The following is a 20,957-nucleotide window of genomic DNA, read 5'->3' as shown; positions in this document are numbered from 1 at the left end:
ATTTAAAAGACGAGTAGATGAGGCACTTAGGGACATGGTTTAGTGGGCATGGTGGTGTTGGGTTGACGGTTGGACTCGATGATCTTAGAGGTCTTTTCCAACCTCAGTGATTCTATGGAGGAAGACTGACAGTCTTATGACTTAAGATTTGCACATTAAAAATATTCCACAGATATAAAATAATAATCTTAGTATCTGTTACTACTTAAGCACATAAGCTTTTGCTTCTTCAGAAGAACGTATCAGAATGAAGTATTCAGCTGTTTACAGTAGCTACTTGGCAGGTATAGGCATGAAGTTTAATTTGGGAGAAGAGGAACTTGGTGGGGAAAGAGGGATAGAGAGAACTTAAGAAGACAGGGTGAAGTGGTTTCTACAAGTCTTACCAAGGAAGTGGTTCTTGAAAAAGTTCCTTTCCTTTGGTTTGGCCTTAGAATAGGAGTGAAAGTTACTGAATTAAAAAGGAAAAAAAGTCTTCAACTGTTTTTTGTCTCATTTTTGGAACTTAGCTGTTGCCATAGTATAGAACTTGTTTTTGTAGCAATTAAGTTTGTTGAAAAAGCAACAAAGAACATGAAGGGATATGCCCTTTATTGAAATATCAAGGATTCAGTGCATGTTATCCTGTGTCCTGGAGTTTGCTAGATAAATGATCTGCTTGCAGCAAAGCTGTACTCCAGAACCTGAACTTTCAATTAAATAACTGGCTTACATTCTTCATCTAATTTAGGGACCTCATTGAGTTATTAGACTGGATACTAAATGCAGAGAAACAGGTCTGCTGGAGTTCAGCCTGAATCATCCTGTTGAGGGTTTCCATTTCTCTGCATGTTTACCTGTACCTGTCTTCTACAGGGACAGCTTCAGGGACACCTATGTAATAAATCTAATTTCATATAGTTTAAAAAATTTTTTCAATTGTGAGCCACAGATGTGTGTCCATAAAGTGGAGAAGAGAAGGAAGACAACTGAAATTGCCTTACGTTCTTGTAGAAGTAAGAGATAGGAGAGAGAATGTCACAGGACTTGAAGCAGTTTTGTCCCAAGGCAAAGAAAGTCCTGACATAGTTAAAATCTTCACTTTGGTGTGTGATTAACATCAAGATGTAGGAAAACTGATAGAGCTACATTAAAATCTGTGAAGCCTCGTGACATGTTGATGTTAAAATAACTTGAAAAGCTTGTCAAATCATGAGATGCTACTTTTCCTGTATGGTTTTATATCCTCCTCACTCACTATAGCAGCAGATTCTGATGTCTGCCAAAATGACAGTAATGGCAACTGCAGTGGGGAGTTTGTCAGTTGAGGAAAAATCATAGCAGTGTTGGAAACACTTAAAATAAAAGGAAATCTACTGAAACTATCCATCAAGTTTTTTCAGCTTTTAACTTTCAGAAGCATTGTGAACCCCAGTATCAATACTGAAGACTTTGAAGATGGTATCTGTGCCGTGTGAGAGCTGTCACTTATCTAGTCATTCTTTGTATTTGAAATTATGGTCATAAGACTGTTATGCAAGGAGACAACCTTGATAGCTGTAGTGCCCTCATCCAACATTTTCAGCAACCCAGGTATCTACTGAAGTACAAGAGCTCAGTTGCATAGTTACAAGAAGACACTCGTGTTTTGTCAATGACTATGTAAGTGGTTTAAATATCTGGGGTTTGCTATGTGTAGAAATAGGCCCACTATGTTAGATTGATACTTTCTTTAGCAATATCATGGGTCTGCCTCATTTTGTAATGACATCTATGAGTTATCCACCAATTCTACTACCAAAAGGAAGTTTGTATTGTTGCTTCATTTGGCAGTTTTACACAAATATATTTTGAAGAGCTCTGCTGTGTCATTGACGTTTGCGGTTCTGCATTCTCTAACATTTTAATAGGAAGCAAAGCTGATTCTTGTTTACAGTAAACTCCGGTCAGTGCAGCAGTAACAGGCTTTTGTCTAAGCAGTCATCTTTTAAAAGGTTACTGACTTTACAAATGAGAGCAATTAGAGTATTGACAATTAGGAAATGATGAATGGAACTGGTTTGTAAAGGCAGTGTTTGGTATCAATGGTTTTTGCTTTTTGTCATTAAACAATGCATAGTTAGACTGTTGTTGAAAGTTTTGATCCTTGGAAAAGGCAGAGGGGAAGGTTGTCGGTCTGGGAAAAAGTCCAAATGCACAAAGGTACTAGCTTAATAGTTTCTGATTAATTTTTCCCCTAATGCGCTGTCTGCTAGTGGTAAAAAAAAAAAAGTTAGTGCCATTTCTTGTAGTATAAAAAAGTTTTCATGAAGATGTGCGCTTTGTGATGCCTGCTGAAATGTTCCACATACTTTGCTAAAGGTTACATCAGTCAAAGAATTTAGATGACCTTAACTACTCCTCCGTTTAAAAAGTAAACTGTCTTTTCTTCAGAGTATTTTGTCTAAAGCATTGCTGTTACCTGTAGAGGTGCAAGCTGTTAACATGTTGCCAAATGAAACTGCCAGAATGTTCAGGTTTTTAATGACTTTTTCCTGCTACAGACAAGTGAACTTATGTGTTACCATAAACAAGGTCACTATATAACTAAGTGACGTTGTTTGTAAGAGAGATTTATTTTGTGGAAATAAAATCATATTTGGATCCCCAAGCTGAAGTGTTGTATGCAAACAAAATGTGTTGTCAACCATCTAAGTCTAAATAAAGGGAGAGTCCCTTGACTGTGTTCAGATACTTGTCCCTGGGAATTTTTATATGCTTGTACCTACATACCATAGTGAGGACACAATGAAGGAGGGAGTAGGCAGCATTACGATGCCAGACCGATCCTATACCACGTTCTTTCAGTTATCCAACTGTTCCTAAGTATATTTATTTTAAAATACTTCCTTGTATAGGGTACACACTGATAGGAGTATGACTGGATGTTTAAGACCTACTAATTGCTTAATTTGTCTTGTGTTCTTCCACTTACTGCCAAGTAACCTAGCTGGGAATGAATCATTTTTGGTAATCATTCTAATTAATCCTGGAGGATGGATTTGAGAAAGATGGCTTACTTGAGCAGCAATGGCAAGCCGAATGTGAGAGTCTGAGTCTAAACAGTAAAATAGTTGGAACTTTGATATGAAAGTTTGAAAGATGATTGAAGGCTGCCAGTGGCATTAAATGTAGAATGCTGCCTCTACTTGATTTGACAGATGTATTTATTGTCTGAAATAAATAGGATTCAAGTCTGAAATACTGTTTATCTCTACCCTGGAACTGGCCCCGTGCAACTTCAGACATTCCAAAATACATAAGTTTTTACTAAATGAAGAAAGTCTCTATAAAACAGATTTTTCTTTATAGTTGTAAGCTACTGCCAATGTAAAACAGCAGCATAAAAGATGACTTTGTGAAGGGAGATGGTGATATAATTTATTGTATTTTCCCTTGCAAATATACAGAATGGGAAATAGCTCTGTTTGGGGGGGGAAAAAAAGACACAAAATAATTGTGATAATATTTAGAACTGTAAATAGTAACAGCCATTTGGAATCGGGTAGATGATGCATTTAGTTGATACTCTATCTTTGAGTGACCAAGGCTGTTCATCTCAAGGAAAGGTAAAAATTGCAATAGGCAAATACAGTGCAACAGAGTCCCCTCTTAAGTTGTAGATGATGCAAAGCATTAATGCTTTGAGTTATTTAATTCTTGATTTGTTACTTATAAAACTGTACCATCATTGTTGTCACTGAAACTCTAGTGAGGGAAAAGTATGATGAGAAGTGAGGTAACAGCTGGAGGAAATGATACTCAGTGTTCACAAGTGTACTTGTATCACAGTAGGAAGGTAAACTTCAAATGATCTCTCCTGTCAGCTGAGATGGAGGGTGGTAGCCTCAAGGTGACAGAGTAATGATCAGCTGGATGCAGTAGCATGTCCAGTTGATACCAGAAGAGGACGTGTAACTTTTATTATTGGCTGATTTTCCTTTAAAGGAATTCTGACTTAGAGTTTGCTGAGTTTTGAGTGAAGTTTGTCAAGCACTAGAGAAATAAACATTTTAACTTGCATATTTTTCATTAAGTTCTTGTTGGCAGATCTAAGCTTTGAAATTGAGAAATCATTTAAAAACTATTCTAGCTCTTTAGACAATGTTCCTTTTTTTATCTTTAAGGGAGTAAACCAGATTGACAATGATCTGAAAGCAAGAGCGTCAGCATACAATAATCTGAAAGGGAACCTTCAGAATTTGGAAAGAAAGAATGCGTAAGTCACATTGTTTTTTGCTAATGTAGCACAGGAACTGTATCTTACCATGAAAACTTAGTAATGTGTGAAGAGGTACAGGCTCTAAGCTTAACGTATTTTTGAGGTGTTTATCAATCTTGAATAGCAGCTGTCATAAAAGAACACTTATTACCAGCTGACTTGCTGGTAATAGCTCACTTGTGATTGATAAGCAGTTATTAAATACACAAAAGCACATACAAATAGTATAAATTGCTGGAGTTTTCGAGAGAAGCTTGCTGTTAAAGTGGTGTGTAACGCTGCTACTTAGGTGTCTGTCTAAACAAGGAAGTCTTTCCCTTCACTCCAATTTATGCTTTAAGCATATCAATATTACTGGGTTTCTTCCCTCAAAATTAACCAGCAGAGAGACAGCTGTTGCATACATGCAGATAATAAATTAAACAAGGACTGCCTGCTGTCTTGTCATGTACATGTGATGATTATCTGAAGTACAGTTGAGGTACAGTAGTTCTGTGCAAATATGGCTGATTAATTTGATCCAACCCTACTGTTACAGTTAATGGTACAAGCCTGCTGGCTGATTCAGAACCATGGGACATACTAATAATAGCCATTTTATGAGTGAGCCTTAATTTCCATCTTCAGCCATGGTAATTGGTCAGCTAAGCCCCATTAAATCTGTGTATGTTCTTAGTCTTTTGTGAATATGAGGCAATATGCTGCTTTAAATTTTTATTCAGGTTCTGTATGTGGGTCTGTGCTAGGTTAGTTGTAACTCTGAGGCTCCATATACTAGACTTCACAATTAATGGTTTTAATGGTTCTTGTGTCTTTAAATCACTTTTAAAAAGAGAACTTGGCTTCTTAAGTGTGTGAGGTATTTGGAATATGGAAATGATGCACAGCAGTGGAGCTACTGATAAAAACTTTCAGTGACTTTAGACAGATATAAAATGTGTATAAGGACATTTTGTTTGCTCTGCTAATAGAGAATGCTTAAGTAAAATATATTTTTGAAAATTATGTACTATCAAGCACTGGAAACTGTTGTCCAGACAAATTCAATTCTTAAACAAGTATTTACTCTGGCTGTCTTTGCTTCTCTGCAGGGGAAGCTTGCTAACCAGAAGTCTTGCTGATATTGTAAAGAAAGAGGACTTTGTACTCGATTCAGAATATTTGGTCACGTTATTAGTGATTGTACCAAAGTAAGTTTATTGCTTGTCCTAAGAGCAAAATAAAATAAGAAATTTAAATCAAATAATAGATCCCACAACCCTATAATACTGTAAAAAAGGACATCTGAATTAGTTCATCCAGGAAAACCCCAAACAAACACAAACTTTTGGATGCTTAGTAGAGGCAAATGAGCCCGTGTACCTGTATTCCATTGTTCACGAGAACTCATCATGAGGAATGCTGAGTGCTCATGAATTTCTCTAAGAAACTGGAGATTAGACTTATGTCTCTTCTCTAATATTAGCCATGGCTAGTCATGTTGCAGAAGGTATCCTTATGAAAATAATAAGTACTGAGTAAAAACATGACTTGTTTTACATTAGAAGGTTTCACGATTGAATTATCCTGGTTAGGACTGTGCCGGCTTTCACCACTTAGTGAGTGAAGTGAACTCTCTACTTCTTTGCTCTGCACTTTTTCAGATTGCTGGAACGCTGCTTTTTTACTTAAGTCTCTACCAATGGAACACTGCTTATGTCATGTCAAAGGTTTGCTGGGAACAGGTTGTTCCTGTCCGAAATGTTTAAACAACAAAAAACCCACCTTTTCCCCTGGCCAAGGAAAGTGGTGATACAGATGTCCTTACTCTTGTAAAATGAGAAAATGGCACTAGACTGTCTTTCTGGAGCTGGGAACAAAGAGAGCTTCTAACTTGTAAAGATAGCCAGTAGGCTGGTTATCACATGAAGCAGTAGTCTCTGTCACATGTAAAACTCTGGTGAAGGCAAAACAGTTTTGCAGTGGTGTTAGCAGAAAACAGGTGGTTAGTATATCTCATCTGTTATTTTTCTTTTACTTTTGATAAGTTTTGGTGTTGAAAGGGTGGAACCTCTTCACCACCAACTACAGAAAGGCAGGGCTTCCAAAATTCCCAGTGGTCCTTCAGGCAAGTGCAGGACCCTGGGGAACCCACTTGTAACTGTGGAAAAAGTATTCCTATTAGTAACTCAGAAGAGCAAGGTTACATAAGGAGTTTCTGATAAACCTTGACAGGGAAGTCCATTTGGTCCCCTGAGATCTGTACTTAATGGTGACTAATTTAATTTCATAGTTCTTTGATTTCAAAAATTTTACACTTGTAAACTTATATGAAGATAAAATAAGTTACTTTTGCTATCATTATAGTTCATTTAGCAATAATGTTAAAATCAGCATGAGAAGGACTGTCCCTGATGTCTTGTGTATTTCTGACAACCTACACCTGGGTTGGAAGATGTGATGATTAAATGTTTTTAACATTTTTTTGGAAAAACTTGATCCATTAATCTAAAATTTCTTACTACAGTACTAAAAGTCTAACCATAACCTGTGTATTCTCTAGGTTAAATTATAATGACTGGGTTAAGCAATATGAAACACTAGCAGAGATGGTTGTACCACGTTCCAGCAAGTAAGTTGTTAAATGCTGAATCTCATATTTGCATGTGCTGTATTTTATAAGTGTTCTTTATCTGTAGTGACTTTGAATTTTAAAGATTGGTCAAAAACTTGTCAAAATGTCTAGCTTTGTAACTTTATCTGATCAAGCTTGATTATGTTGTAGTTGAGGAAAAATTCAAAGGATCTCTAACTCTAAGGTTAACAAAGTTATCAAACTAACTTATGTGGGAAGAGTAAAAGAATTGAAAAGTTAATCTAGTTCAGGTCAGGCACATTCAGCTTCAAGCTAGTGCATGGTGGGGTTTAGCAACAAATACTATAGCTGCTAGCCTGTAAGCTTTATGCCTGTATTCAGAGGACTTGAAACAAGTTACATATACTCTTTGAAAGCTGCTAAAGAATGAAGAACTGGAAGTGTAGATGGTTTTCTTGTGTGCAAAGGAAAGTAACTTGTCTCTTTCAGGCTAACAAAGGTCGTCGGTACCAAGCTGATGCTTGGTGTCTGTGATGGGCAAGACTGAGGCCAGGATTTGATAATACTGTTAAGCCACTTTATTTTCACTGTGGTTACAATATTGCTAAAGTCAACATGTAGCACAAAGCATTGCTGTGTTGTTAATTTTAACTGACAGATTGAGGTTTTGATCAGGCAGATCTGATATTACCAGCTCTATGTCAGTTAAAATCTGAACTTACTCGGGTTAACTTCACATTTGAGTTGGATCAACTTAAGCCTAGTGGAAGATCTGCTAATGATTCTTTAGTTACTGGGAAACCATGATCTAGGGATAGCTTAAGAAGAGGTGACTCACTAAACTGTTGGATAATGCTTGTATTGAAGACAGAATGACACTGAGGAACAGTCTAAGTCTCTTCAAGCTTTTTTTCCTAAGATGAAGTCTCAAAATAAGCAGTATTGTCTTGAACTATAAAATAGTAAATCTAGGGGTTGTCTTTACAGCCTAAGAAACACTTTTTCTTACCAACCTGTGTCTTTTTAATTTGTCCTTTTCTATTTTAAATCCATTTCCTTTTTCTTTAAAACATGCATTTCTAAGAATTCTGTAGTCCAAATTTTTCAGTATTAAACCAGCTTTAGTTCCTTTTTCTTTAAAATAATTATAACTTGAACAAATATCCAGACAGACATGTATGAAGTGTTTCTGAGTGGTGAACTCTCTGAATGTGAAATGGAAACTGCCATCCTTTATGAAGGGAGTAATAAGAGCAGTTGCTAAAGTTTCAGTTACTTTCGGTATAAGGTTTCATTTGTGAACTAATCCTGTGTGATGATCTACGTTTATGTTCTTGCCTAGTAGCGATAAAGTACAACTTAAGCTACTGTATATCCGATCTGCGGTGACTTGAACCTTATTAATTCTGACACTTTTTTTTTCTGTGTAGTGTACTCTTTGAGGATCAAGATAGCTACCTTTGTAACGTCACCTTGTTCAGGAAGGCAGTGGATGACTTCAAGCATAAAGCCAGAGAATATAAGTAAGGCTTATTTTGTGTGTGTTCTGTCTCTCATGCTTTGAAGGATCTCTAGATAGCCACTTTTGATTTTATTCACTTCCAAATGCAGATTTATGGTCCGTGACTTCCAGTATAATGAAGAAGAGATGAAAGCGGATAAAGAAGAAATGAATAGACTGTCAACTGACAAGAAGAAACAGTTTGTAAGTCTGTATAAACTAGTCATTATAGAAACATGAGACATCTAAAACTTGTTATTGCTACATAACAATTTCATGAACTTGTGATTCTGAGAAAGCATTGCAAGGATGACATGACATAGTCAGCCTGCCACCCAGCTAACCTGCTCAGGCATAATTGAGTTTCCTGTAGCACAAATGCTCCTCACCGCGTTGAACCAAGTGCTGATATTGCAGCTGACAATATATGAAGTTTGAAAATGGACAAGCATTTGAATGAAATAATCAGGCGTTACTAAAATGGTCCTTAATATAGTTAGCCCACGGCAGCTGAGATGGTGTACTGAAGAGACAACAGAAGTCTCATTAAACTTCTCTTTACTTAGTATCGAAACACCCTTGAGCCATTATGTCCATAGTGAACTCTGCCTTTAAGTTGTCATTATTATCATGGTACAGATATTGAGTATCTGATCAAACACGCTTAATGGGCTGAATCTTTTTCTGAAGTTTGAATGACATAATTTTTTTTTTCTTCTTCCCTTTCACAGGGGCCTCTGGTTCGGTGGCTGAAAGTTAATTTCAGTGAAGCTTTCATTGCGTGGATTCATGTGAAAGCACTACGAGTTTTTGTTGAATCTGTTTTGAGGTAATGACACAGACCTGAGTAGTGCTTTTTTTCCTAGACTGTGTAAGAATTTACATCTACCTTGGGTTTACCAAACTGAGGTGTGTGAATGCCACTCTTCTGGGAAGGAGGAAGCAAGAAGTAGGGCAGTAAGAATAGCTGATGGCAATAGCTCTTGTTGCCAGCTGTGGAATATTTGAGGTAGATAATTGTGTATCTTGCCCCTTGGATAGTCTTTCCACCAGTGCTTTAGGAATTACAGGTACTCTCTAAGTTGCAGCAAGGCATTTCTGCTGATTCTTAGCTTGCTTTATGAGCTGCTTGTAAAAAGAGCTTACTGTATTTTCTATTTAAGTGGGACATGTGAATAGTTCAGAATAAAAAGTATTCAGGCTTTGAGTTAATATAGCTTGACATCTTGAAATACATGCTTTTTCTTTAAAACATGCCTTTCTAAGAATTTTGTAGTCTAAACTTTTCAGTATTAAACCGTTCGATATTCTAAAATTTCTCTGCTTTTTTCTTCATACCTATCCAGAAGTTTAGTTACTAAGTTGACTTAAAAACAGCTGTAGTTGTTCTGCAGAAGGAAGGACCTGGATTTTTTTTAGAGTTGAAAGGACTTCTGCCTTAGTCAGAAAATGGAAAGGATTTTTTTAGCCTTTTTGATAAATTGTCATAAAGGAGACAACCAGAGGAGAAAAAGAAAAAAAATCACATTAACTTGCATTCTAGTCTGTTTCATAGCTGCTCTGGGCTTATTTTGAAGACAAACTTGACTCAGGAAGAAAGCTGAACTTGATTTGAGTATTGGCAAGTGTTTCCACACACCTAAGAAGGATTGAGTAGAGACTAGATTCTCCACCTAGTGGCATAAGCAAAGTCCTTGCAAGTTAATTAATTGGAATGTTCAAAACTCAGTCTGAGACTTCAGGTAACTTGGAGAATTGTGCTAAGTACTCTAGGATTTAAAATTATTTTAAAAGTGTTTAGACTTCTGTTTTGTTATTTTAAACTTGAAGAAAGTTGTTCTACTTTATTAATGCCTTATGAATTGTAGAAACAGAATAGTCTTGCAGAAATGAAAATGAGCAGAATTTCCTCTTCAGCAATAGGATTATTTTTCAAAATAAAATAAAATTCTGCTTTGAAATATAAAAGAAGGCTTATTTCAGTGTTTTCATAGTTTTCTGCTTGACTTCCTCAGGTATGGTTTGCCAGTTAACTTCCAGGCAATGCTGCTCCAGCCTAATAAGAAAACAATGAAGAAACTGAGGGAAGTTTTGTATGACTTATACAAACACCTTGACAGCAGTGCAGCAGCTATCATTGATGTAAGTATTTTTGTAACTGCTACTCCCCTTCAATATTAGGTTTAGTCTGTTTAAACAAAAAAATAGTCTATTGGCTTTATTAAAAAGCTACACCGCTCCATATTCTCCATCATTCTCTCACAATACAGAAAATCATGTCTCCTTATAAAAATGCCACTTCTATTTTACATTTTTGCAAAGCAGATGGTATTTAAAGTTGCAAGCAATGCATTTGATGAGCTGTCTGGTATAAAAGTCTCATATAACTTCTTCCTACTGCATTCTTTCCTACTACCAATGGAAGGATATCTTATAGACTGCATACATATTCATATCCTCAAAGAATTCAAACAAAGTCAACTTTGATCTGAAACTAGGCTTAAGGAACTTGAGCACATCTCATATCTTCTTTGAGCCCAGAAGGAGTACATAAATTGTCCACAGTCTATGGTAACAGTGGCCTTAATACGGAAACAACTCCTTTTTTTGGTTGCATTGCTGTCTTTGTTTTTAAGTTAACATAGTTGTCCTTCTCTGCTGAAGGAGGCTGAATTGATGTCAAGATGGAGTCGTCCTTTCCATCTGTAGAGGTCTAATTTTCATGTTTAAAACTAGTTTGCTAGGAGGCTTATTCTACTAATTTGTTTTGTATTGAAAAGCAGTGCTTTTCATAGTTAAAGATTAACTAAAGATAGACCACACAATGGGTTTAGCTGAATTTAAAAAGATTATTTTTAATCTTTCTTAATGTTATATTTAATGTAATGTTTTTCTAAAGTATTTCCAGGCCCTTTTTGGGGAAAGGGGATGTATGTGAGACAATCAAGGTGAAAATTAAAGATGTTGAACTTCATGTAACTTCCTGGATCATTCAGCACTCTAACATTCTTTTCATAAACTGTCTGTATTTAGAAGTAGTAAAACATAATTGCAGTACTTTTCCTTCCATTTAGTGGTGGTGTGTTTACCATAGCAACAAATGTGAATTATTGATGCAAAACTACTTAGATTTGGAAAAAGCACTTGTATTTCATTTTGAAAAATAACTGTTATTCATTTGTCAAAGTTCTAGCTTTGTTGCTTAAACAGTCACTTGAACTGTTCACTGAATGAAAACTTAAGCTTGAAGTCTTGCCTGGCCTATTTGCTTCTAAAACATACGAATGTTTCATCTACTTCTGAGTCGGAATGAATTGTAAGAGTGTAACTGGTTTCAAAACTTTATTTGCAGGCAACTATGGATATTCCAGGCTTAAACCTCAGTCAGCAGGAGTACTATCCATATGTGTACTACAAGATCGATTGTAACTTGCTGGAATTCAAGTGAAAGTTCCCTAACATGACAATCTTCTCAGTGTTGGTGTAAACAAACAGAAGTGAGGTTGAAGTACAATAATACTTTTAACACTCTACTAATCATATGCTTGCTTCTTATGTTAGGTGAATTTAACACAGTGGTCCATCTCTAGACATTTTCTTTTTAAAGAGCAGTGTAGGTAATCTGCTTTTAATCAATTATGTCTGTAAATGTATATTGAGAGAATTGAAGTATTTATAAACAGAGTGATTTATTTAAGGAAAAGTTCATTCCTCTTTCATATGGTGGTCTGTGTTAATTCCATTTACCATTGTTTATAGAAAAAACTTGTTTACAGAAGAATAGTGTAAATGTTCATGGCCATTTTGTTCATTTGATTTAGTAGATACAATTGTGTTAACATTGTTGAACTGTGATGTAAAGTATGTAAAATTGGTATGAAATTGTGCTTTCTGAATGGTTTAAAATTACAATTGAAGCACTGTAAACACAGGAAAAAAATAAACATACCTGTGCAAATGTGTCGCTTTCTTGTACCACATAATTGTAGATACCTGTGTCTAAACTGAAGCAGTGTATTAAGTCTTAAAACCAATGCTGCATCCTGCATGCAGTGGTACAGAAATGCAATTGGCTTCAGCACAAATACTTTTAAGAGATGAGGGTATCTCTTTTGCTTTGTGCAGAAATGCTCAAGTATGTTGTTTGGCCACCAAACCTGTGTATGAACGTTCTTCATGTTTATATCTTCATGACTCTAAAGAAAAGATATGAGATGATTATTGGGAAGATGGGAGTAACCTGGGATGCTAACAAGCTAGGCTGATCTGGGATTTTTTGATAATTCTTTGTTCTTTTCTATCAGTTGAAGCTTGGGACTACTTTATGGCTTTGAATACTGTACTATTAGATGCTCACTTTTTTTTTGGCAGCAACCTTTCTACCATACAGGGAATATGACAGCTTCCTTCTAAGGTGTATAGAGAGGGGTTGTTTATTTCAGTAGCAGTTATCATGGCTATTGCGAGTATTCTATATATTCCAGTTGCTAAATATGCAGTAAAACTGCAGCACCTTTTAAAACTGACTTGAATTAAGACTGAGACTGGAGGAGAACTGATTTGTCAAAATTAGTATTTGAAGTACTGTAACCACTGAATTTCTTCTAATTTGGTCCCTAACTGAAAATAGCAGTACTGTGAATCTAAGCAGTATAGAGCTTTCAGCTATAGAATCTCTAATCGTGAACCAGAAGCACTTTTGAGGAATCTGCTGTCTTTGATAAGCCAACATTGAGATCTCTAAATATTAAAAGAGAAGGCTAGCTTTTGAGTGCATGAGTTGCATCTAGCTACTGATAATGAAGTGGGATTTTCCCCTTTATCACCCAGCTCTGCCCCTTCCACTGGCTTTCATTATTACTACGTACAAAGATAGTCATCTTGGTTCTGAGCCCGCTGTAACTGAGATAAACTACTTAGGGGTAAAGAGTGGGGTGGGATTTTTTGTTGGGTTTTTTTTTTTTTTGGTCCACTGGAAGCATTTAATCCCGCTTCCCTGATCACAGAAGGAATCAGGCTAAACTGTTGTCTCTGTTCTTCATCTTAGTTCTCTTTTGATCTTGTTTTCAAAGCCGTCCTGCAAACAAGTGCAATATAAAGGCTTAGGATTCCAGTAAGTACTGCACAAACTGCTTTGCTGTATACTTTGCCCCGTTCAAGGTACCTAGCGCCTGCTTAAATCAGCACTAGATTCTTCTCAAATGAATGGAAGCAAGAGGCAGCTGGACAATAGAATGACACGACCAGCCAAGGCGAGGGAAGCAGTCAATATGCTGAAAGACAGGTTTAGCTGCTCAGAGGGATGTGGTTATGCTGGAGAAATGGGCTGACAGGCACTGCATGAACTTCAACAAAGAGAACTGCGAAGTCCAGCACTTGGAGAGGAATAACCCTTATGCACCAGCAGAGGCTGGGGACTGACTAGCCAGGAAGCAGCTCTGCAGAAAAGGACCTGTGGAAAACAAGTTGCACTTGTGGCAAAGACCAACCATCTCCTGGGGTGTTGTTAGTAAGAGGGTAGCCATCCTTCGCCAATATTTGGCACTTGTGAGGTCACGTCTAGGCTCTGTAGTACAAGAAATGGAGTACCACAATGGAGGAATTCCAGTAGAGGCTACCCAAGCTTGTCAGGGGGCTGGCGCATGTGACACCATGACATACTGGGAGAATTGTGTCTCTTCATACTGGGGAAGAGATGGAGAGAAAGCAAAGGACAGATGTTACTGATATTTACAACTGCCTGAGCAGAGGATACAGAGAAGATGGAGCCTTCTGATGTGCCTGAGCACTTGTCAGAGGTACATGGTAATAAGATGAGAGGCAGGGGACACAAACGAACTTGTTGGAAGAAAACAAACATCAGTCTATCTTGAAGGGCAAGAAGAGGATCTGGGGAACTACTGTCTGGTCAGCCTCACCTTGATCCCCTGGAGGATTGCTTAATACAACAAACTGTATTAAGGACAGGAGGTGATTAAGGGTAGTCAGTGTGGATTTGTGCCTTACCAACCTGATAGCCTACAATGAGAGGACTAGCTCAGTGGATGAGAGGAGAGCAGTGGATGTTGTTTATCTTGATTTCAGCAAGGCCCTTGACACTGTGTCCTATAGCATCCTCATTGACAAACTGGTGTAAGTGGACAGTGAGGTGGACTGAAAACCAGGTGAACTGATGGGCTCAAAGGCTTGTAACCAGTGGCATGAAGTCCACCCAGAAGCCAGTTACTAGTGGTGTATCCCAGGGGTCAATACTGGGGCCAATATTGTTTAGCATTTTTATTTATGACCTGGATGATGGGACAGAGCGTACCCTCACCAAGTTTGCTGGTGATACAAAACTGGGAGGAGTGGCTCATACACGAGATGGTCCCCATTCAGAGGGCCCTCGATACACTGGAGAAATGGGCAGGCAGGAACCTCATGAAGTTCACAGAGGGAAATGCGAAGTCCTGCATCTGGGGAAGAATAACCCCATGTGTCAGTACAGACTGGTGGCCAACTGGTTGGGAAGCAGTTTTGCAGCAAAAGGACCCGGGGCTCCTTTTGGAAAAGAAGTTGAGCATGAGTCTGCAATGTGCCCTTGCACTGGAGAAGGCCAACAGCACGCCTTAGGAAGAGCGTTGCCAATGGGTCAAGGAGGGTAATTAGTTCCCTTAACTCAGCACTGATGAGACCGCATCACAGAATGACAGTAGTTGAGGTTGGCAGGAACCACTGAAGATCATCTAGTCCACCCTGCCCCTGCTCAAGCAAGGTCACCTGGAACAGATTGCTCAGGACTGTGTCCAGTAAGGTGTTGAAAATCTCCAAGACTGGAGACTCCACAACCTCTCTGGGCAACCTTCTCCGGTGTTCAAACGCCTGTGCAGTAAAACTACTTTCTTATGTTTGGACAGAATCTGCCGTGTCTCAGTTTGTGCCCATTGGGCACCACTGAGAAGAGTCAGGCTCCCTCTTCTTTACACCCTCCCATCAGTTATTCATAAACAATAAGATGCTCCTGAGACTTCTTATTTTCTTGGGCAGAGGGTGGTGAGTGCTCCTGCAGTATTCAAGCACTTGCTTCTGGGGCTACTTTTGTTTTGAGGAATATAGCTGTTAAACATGGCAATGCACAGTGACCAGCAGATGCGAGATCTTTGATTTGGGGTTTTTGTTTTTTTTTTTTAAATAGCATTTTGAAATGCTCAGCTTTTAAATCACTGTATTAGTTTAATTTTCATAAAGATATTAATGATTTTGAAAGCTTTCTGGAAGATAAATGCATCTATGTTCTGCTGAACTATTAGATATAGAAAAGTATTGTGTGCAGTGACTGATTCCTGAGCAGAAGTGTTTAGAAGGTAACTTCTTCCCAGATACCTTTGTACGTGAACTTGGGGGTTTTGGCAGAATTCCCACTGCAGAAGGGATGTTTGAATTCTGCTCCATCGCTTATGTCAACAAATGCAGTGTTTGTCTTCTGCCCAACTGGGACTGGATTCTTGGAGTGAAAGACTCTAACATTTGCCAGCAGCTTAGTATTTGTCTCCAGGCAGAGAGTTTATCTTTTACTGACCTAAATATCTTTAAGAGCACAATATGTGAGATAAGTCATAAGCAGATGGCATCACCCTTCACTCTGTGGGGTGGGATCCCCGCCTGGGACCTTTTAATATTGTTTCGGTATAAACAAATGAACTCCGTCGCTTTCTGTACTGTGCCATTAACTGCAAGAATCATGGATAGAGTAAATCATGAATACTTCGTCTTGCAAAGGTCTGGGGTTTGTGTATCACTAAGAAGCTCATATTTTGTAGGGTCAGGGGAAATGCAAGTGTAATATTTGAATTCCTGCAACTTTATTGAATTGATTGTGATTTTCCTGGGGTTCATTTGAGTGCGTAAGCAGATCATTGCAATGTTTTATTTCCCTGAGACTTCAGGGCTAGATGGTGGTGCTGGTGGGACCTGAGAAGCTGCGGCTGTGTGGACACTTTTGGAGAGCCCTGCATTGGACAGAGCCAACGGAAAAACTACAGGGGAAGCTAAGTTAAGCAAAAGTAGATGCTGGAGAGCCAGCTTTGAATAGACAGCTGCACTTTTACGTTAAAGAGTTACAAAAAGAAGCGTGAGTGTGCACGACGTTGTAGGGCTGTTCGCTATTTATTGGCCCCAGTATCGCTCTTCTAAAAAACGTGGTGGTTTTAGCTTTTGTCCTATGTAGGCTCATTAAGAACCTCTCCTGTCTTACAGTATGTCTCTGTGTGTGCTCTCTAATGAATTGTTTTGATTGAATAGTCTTTAGAAATGAAATCTTTATTTTTCGTCCCTAGAGAGCGATCTTGAGCTACTTTCACAAAGCTGCCAGGGTAAAACTCTCACGAAGCCTTTGCTGAATGATTTGGGTTTGAACTAAAGTGTTTGATCTTCTAATGATTTCATCTCGTGGTCTCATAATAGCAAGGAAATTTTTAATATTATCCATAATTATTATGCTTTGTTTCCCCATACTGCCTAGAGATTCACGTGGTGCCGTGCACGTATTCAGCTTCTCACTGAAGAGCCTGAAGAGAAGAGATTGACGTGTCCTGACAGTGGAACAGAATTCTGGTGGACTCAGAATTGCTACTTAAAATTGTATATGTCTAATTTCAGGTACATTATGGGATTTCAATATTTTAAAAGTGGATTCTTTGACTACACTGTTTACTATTTCTGTTGATTTTACCAAATATTAAATGGATTATTAGGGATCACGTGCTTTTTCCATCAGAGCAAAAGTCTTCAACTTTCAACCTTCTGTACCATCTCCTTTTGCAATATACAACCCTGCTTCACACCCACGGCAACACAGGGAAAAGACAGAGTGATCCTGCAGCTGAAGGCTGTAAAACATTGTCGCAGGCCTTTTAATCTTTTTCTCTTTTTTAAATAGATTTCTGAATTTTTTGATGTGTGAAAACATTCCTGCAGTTCCTGAGCTATCAAGTTTTCCTTCCACAACAAACTTAAAATCTAAGTTAAATATTGAAAATGTAGGGGTTTGATAACTTCTAACAGAGCCTGGTAGAGGCTTGCCTTTTCTTTCCAGACTTTTCAGGAGAAATTCATGGTCTGCAGGGACAGAGGCACTGTGAACATCATTACACGGTTACTTTATTCTTGCATACATCTGTTTTGCCGTTCTCTACCTTGTGTCGGTAATAGTGTCAGTCCAAGGTGGATCTGCCAACTGGTCCAGCTGAAACCCACCTGTTTTCCCATGTGCCAGTTACCTGCTTCAGCTAACAGAAAACAGAAAAACTGTTTTCAACTTAACTTCACCTGTAAACATAATGGAGAAAGCAACTGTAAAAACAAACATCGATCTGGGATACATGGAACAATCTCACTCGGTAAGGACCCGCTTTCCACACCGGAGCAGCCAAGGGCAATGGCTTAGCCCTACTTGCTCCCCATTCTTGTTCTGCTCTGTCATATCACCTTGTGGCATCACCCTGTCGTAGGTCATGGCATGCTCCTTACTGAATCTCTTAGTTCTTTGTCCTTCTGCTACTCTGACTTTCCCTTTTTGCCCTTGCTCTCACTCTTCTACGCTCTTTCACTGCTCCCTTCCCTTTTTCTGGATTTCCTCTTGGATTTATAAACTGCCACTCTACCAGAGGCTGCAGTTTTGAATGTTTTCATGTTGCTAAGCGATATTCTTCCTCTCTTCTCAGCAGCCTGGTTTTCTTAGAAGTATTCAGTATCTGCAATCCCTGCTTGGTTGCCCTAAATTCAGATGCATCCTTGTCTTTATCTCCCGTAGCTAAACGACAACCTAACTTGCCAAATTCACCCATGTGAAAGTTTGTAGACATTAGTAAAACTATTTCTTGGACAATACTGTTTCGGAATTGGTTATATTTCACAATGTACTTGTTGACTATGTTGTTACAAGAGGCTTGTAATCTGCTTGTAAGGGCTTATCCAACCTGGACTAGGCACTGGAGCACGCGGCTTGAGGCCCATCATGCTGCAGCCATCATCAATGCTCCAAAGCATCGTAAGAAAAAGGGTACGCTGAACAATTATTTGATCAATCTACTCATTATGCTCCATTGATTAAGAGTCTGCAAAAATTAAATTATATATGGATTTTTCAGTTACCAATAGTACAGCAAATGTTTGAAGAGGCAAGATGAAAAGACAAAGTTTTCACCAAAGTTTTGGCTACTGAAGCCAAACCTTCCCCAAAATACCAGTTGCCCCTTGCGAAACTGGATCAGAATTGCCTATATCGGTGTTTTTAGAGCTCAGTTCAAGGTAAGTTTCAGTAAATAGGTGCTAGAAAAGAACATGAAAACAAGCATCATGAGCTTAGATGAATGCAATAGGGAACACACAGCAAAGGCACCCAAAGAGAGGTTCATCACAAAGTGACAGGTCCATACTGCTGCTGGGACTGTTGTGGGAGAGATGTTAGTACCAATATGGCACCACAGGCTTTATCAGCCTATCATTTATATACTGGGCATTGAGACTGCTTAGAAGTGCTCAGCACATTTAGAGACACTGTAAGGCCTAAATTTAAATTTACTTTTTCAGACCATGATGAGTAATCTTTGCACAGAGAGAAATGTCTGTGATGCGGAGCCCCACCCCGTAGGAACTCCCTACTGTCATTTGCTCTGAACTAACAAATATTTTTGGCTTCTTTCTACCCCCTAGCAGATAATTTCCCGTTAAAAATGAATGAATGTTGAACCAGTGGGATGCAGTTACTCTGCCACTGCTCTTACCTGCACACAAACTGTGCTGTGTTGGCTACACCGGTGTGAAGTGGCGGGGTCTGCCTTAATATACCATTGTAATACTTGCTGAGTTTATTTCCACATGCGAAAAGAATTAATTCTGATACCATTGCTATACTGCTGTATCATGACTGTGCTGGTATTCACACCAATGAAACTATTATTTCAGCAGAATATTGTAAAGCTGATCCATGTATCTGTACTTACAGAGAAACTGTAAAAAATCAGATTTTAATTCCTGGTGGCAACAAAATCTGAAATTAATAGTGATGAACAATTTTATGCTAAATAGTAAATCAGTCACATTTTTAACTGGGTTACATAACTCTGAAGAATATAACTTAACACAATTTTACTTCAGCAGAATGAAATAGAAATAGAAAGTTTCTTCCCAAATACCAAACTGGTATAATATGAATTCTTCACTTAAGCTGACCAAAATGGTTAGTTTCTAAAAATGTGTGATACACTTGTAGTGGCAAACTTTTCATAAGAATTTAGAAAAGTGCTTGTAAGTGCATATCTATGAGCATCTTTTTTACCAGGTGAAGGTGCTTTTGATCTAATTTTCACTTTGGCCTCGACCTGGACTTCTCAGCTTCTGGAAATGCTGCGGCTTAGAAAAGCTTCTTTCCTCAGCTTTGGCAGAGAAAGCTCTGACTGACTCTTTTTGCAAAGTGGATACATCAACAATTCCTCCTCTGAAGATACGAGGTGGTCCAAAGGCAATATAAATGATGCCTTATTTTTTCAGATGAATGAAAGAAGACCCAAACCTTTCAGAATCGTGTCTCTGAGATGACAGCGCTAAAGCCATCTTGAAACACCTGCACAGCTAGCCTGCTTGAGCATATTTTTTATAGATGCTGAGTAGACAGTTACTGCCATTGTATGCAACAGTATGACTGCTATAATAGTCACTATTAATACAAATGAAAATTTCAAACCCATTACTCTGAGTGTTTTCAAGTGGGACCAAACTCTGTGGAAAATTGATGACAATCAGCCCAGCTGACACCAGTATGGATTATGGTACATGCGTCTTGGCATTTTTCCAATAATTAATGTGGTTAGTACCGTAAAGTAGCGGTTTCAAATAATTTTGTAATTTTTTCTAATGGCAAAATGTATTAAGATAATTATTTAGGTAAAAATAACTTCACATTCTTAAAAAAAAAAGCTTTAAATTCTTAAAAAACAGCTTTAGATTCATTAAATACTTCAGCTGACCTTATGAAAAGGTATTACTTAAGACAGGTAGAAAAGGATTTTCTTATGTTTAGGTGAAAAAAGCTGTTGTAATAATAAAAATACTTTTCTCATAAATATACAAGCACTTCAAACCTTAGAGCTTCAAAACTGGAAAAGCTAAAATGAATGGGTTAAATACCGTCCCCATTTCGGTTAATGACGGTCTTGCCACTGGTTTCCGTCAGGCTAGGATTACACTCAAAATGCTGAATCAAACCTATAATTTTCCTGTTGCTCTGCTTTGCTGGAAGACAATTCAGGTTCCTCGTTCAGGCCTTTGTATCTCTCATTGGCTCTCATGCAACCGACCCCAAGAAATTTAATAGTCAAACCTGAACAATAATATAATATCCATTTATGTTTAAAATAACTATGTGGGAACGTTGTTCCTCTTGAACTATTTCCTAATTAAAAAAAAAAAAACCACAACAAGAAAACCCCCACAACTGTGAAATTTGGGTTTTAAAAGAAGATAATTGTGAATTTCACAACAACCTTTAGAAGCGGGTCAGCTACTTTACTGTACTAACTATATTAATTTTTTTCAGGTAATTACTAACACCTTTCCCTATCTTAAGTAAATCTTTGCAAATGATAGTATCTCAAAGCAACAAA

At 38.0% G+C, this 20,957-nt stretch overlaps 1 protein-coding gene across 1 annotated transcript in view; it reads left to right on the top strand.

Annotated features, from left to right (window-relative positions):
• ATP6V1C1 (ATPase H+ transporting V1 subunit C1) overlaps window positions 1-12,280 on the top strand; it is an 18,686-nt gene extending 6,406 nt beyond the window's left edge. The window contains exons 5-12 of the mRNA XM_009277130.1: window positions 4,146-4,237; window positions 5,332-5,430; window positions 6,783-6,851; window positions 8,246-8,338; window positions 8,427-8,520; window positions 9,048-9,145; window positions 10,332-10,458; window positions 11,669-12,280. Coding sequence (XP_009275405.1) covers window positions 4,146-4,237; window positions 5,332-5,430; window positions 6,783-6,851; window positions 8,246-8,338; window positions 8,427-8,520; window positions 9,048-9,145; window positions 10,332-10,458; window positions 11,669-11,764 — 768 coding nt within the window. The 3' untranslated portion in view covers window positions 11,765-12,280. The remainder of the gene's footprint in view (window positions 1-4,145; window positions 4,238-5,331; window positions 5,431-6,782; window positions 6,852-8,245; window positions 8,339-8,426; window positions 8,521-9,047; window positions 9,146-10,331; window positions 10,459-11,668) is intronic.
• Window positions 12,281-20,957: the final 8,677 nt, after the last annotated feature.

Source organism: Aptenodytes forsteri, unplaced genomic scaffold, assembly GCF_000699145.1.
Source record: "Aptenodytes forsteri isolate BGI_AS27 unplaced genomic scaffold, ASM69914v1 Scaffold145, whole genome shotgun sequence".
NCBI lineage: Eukaryota > Metazoa > Chordata > Aves > Sphenisciformes > Spheniscidae > Aptenodytes > Aptenodytes forsteri.
This window is presented reverse-complemented; position numbering and strand designations above follow the sequence as displayed.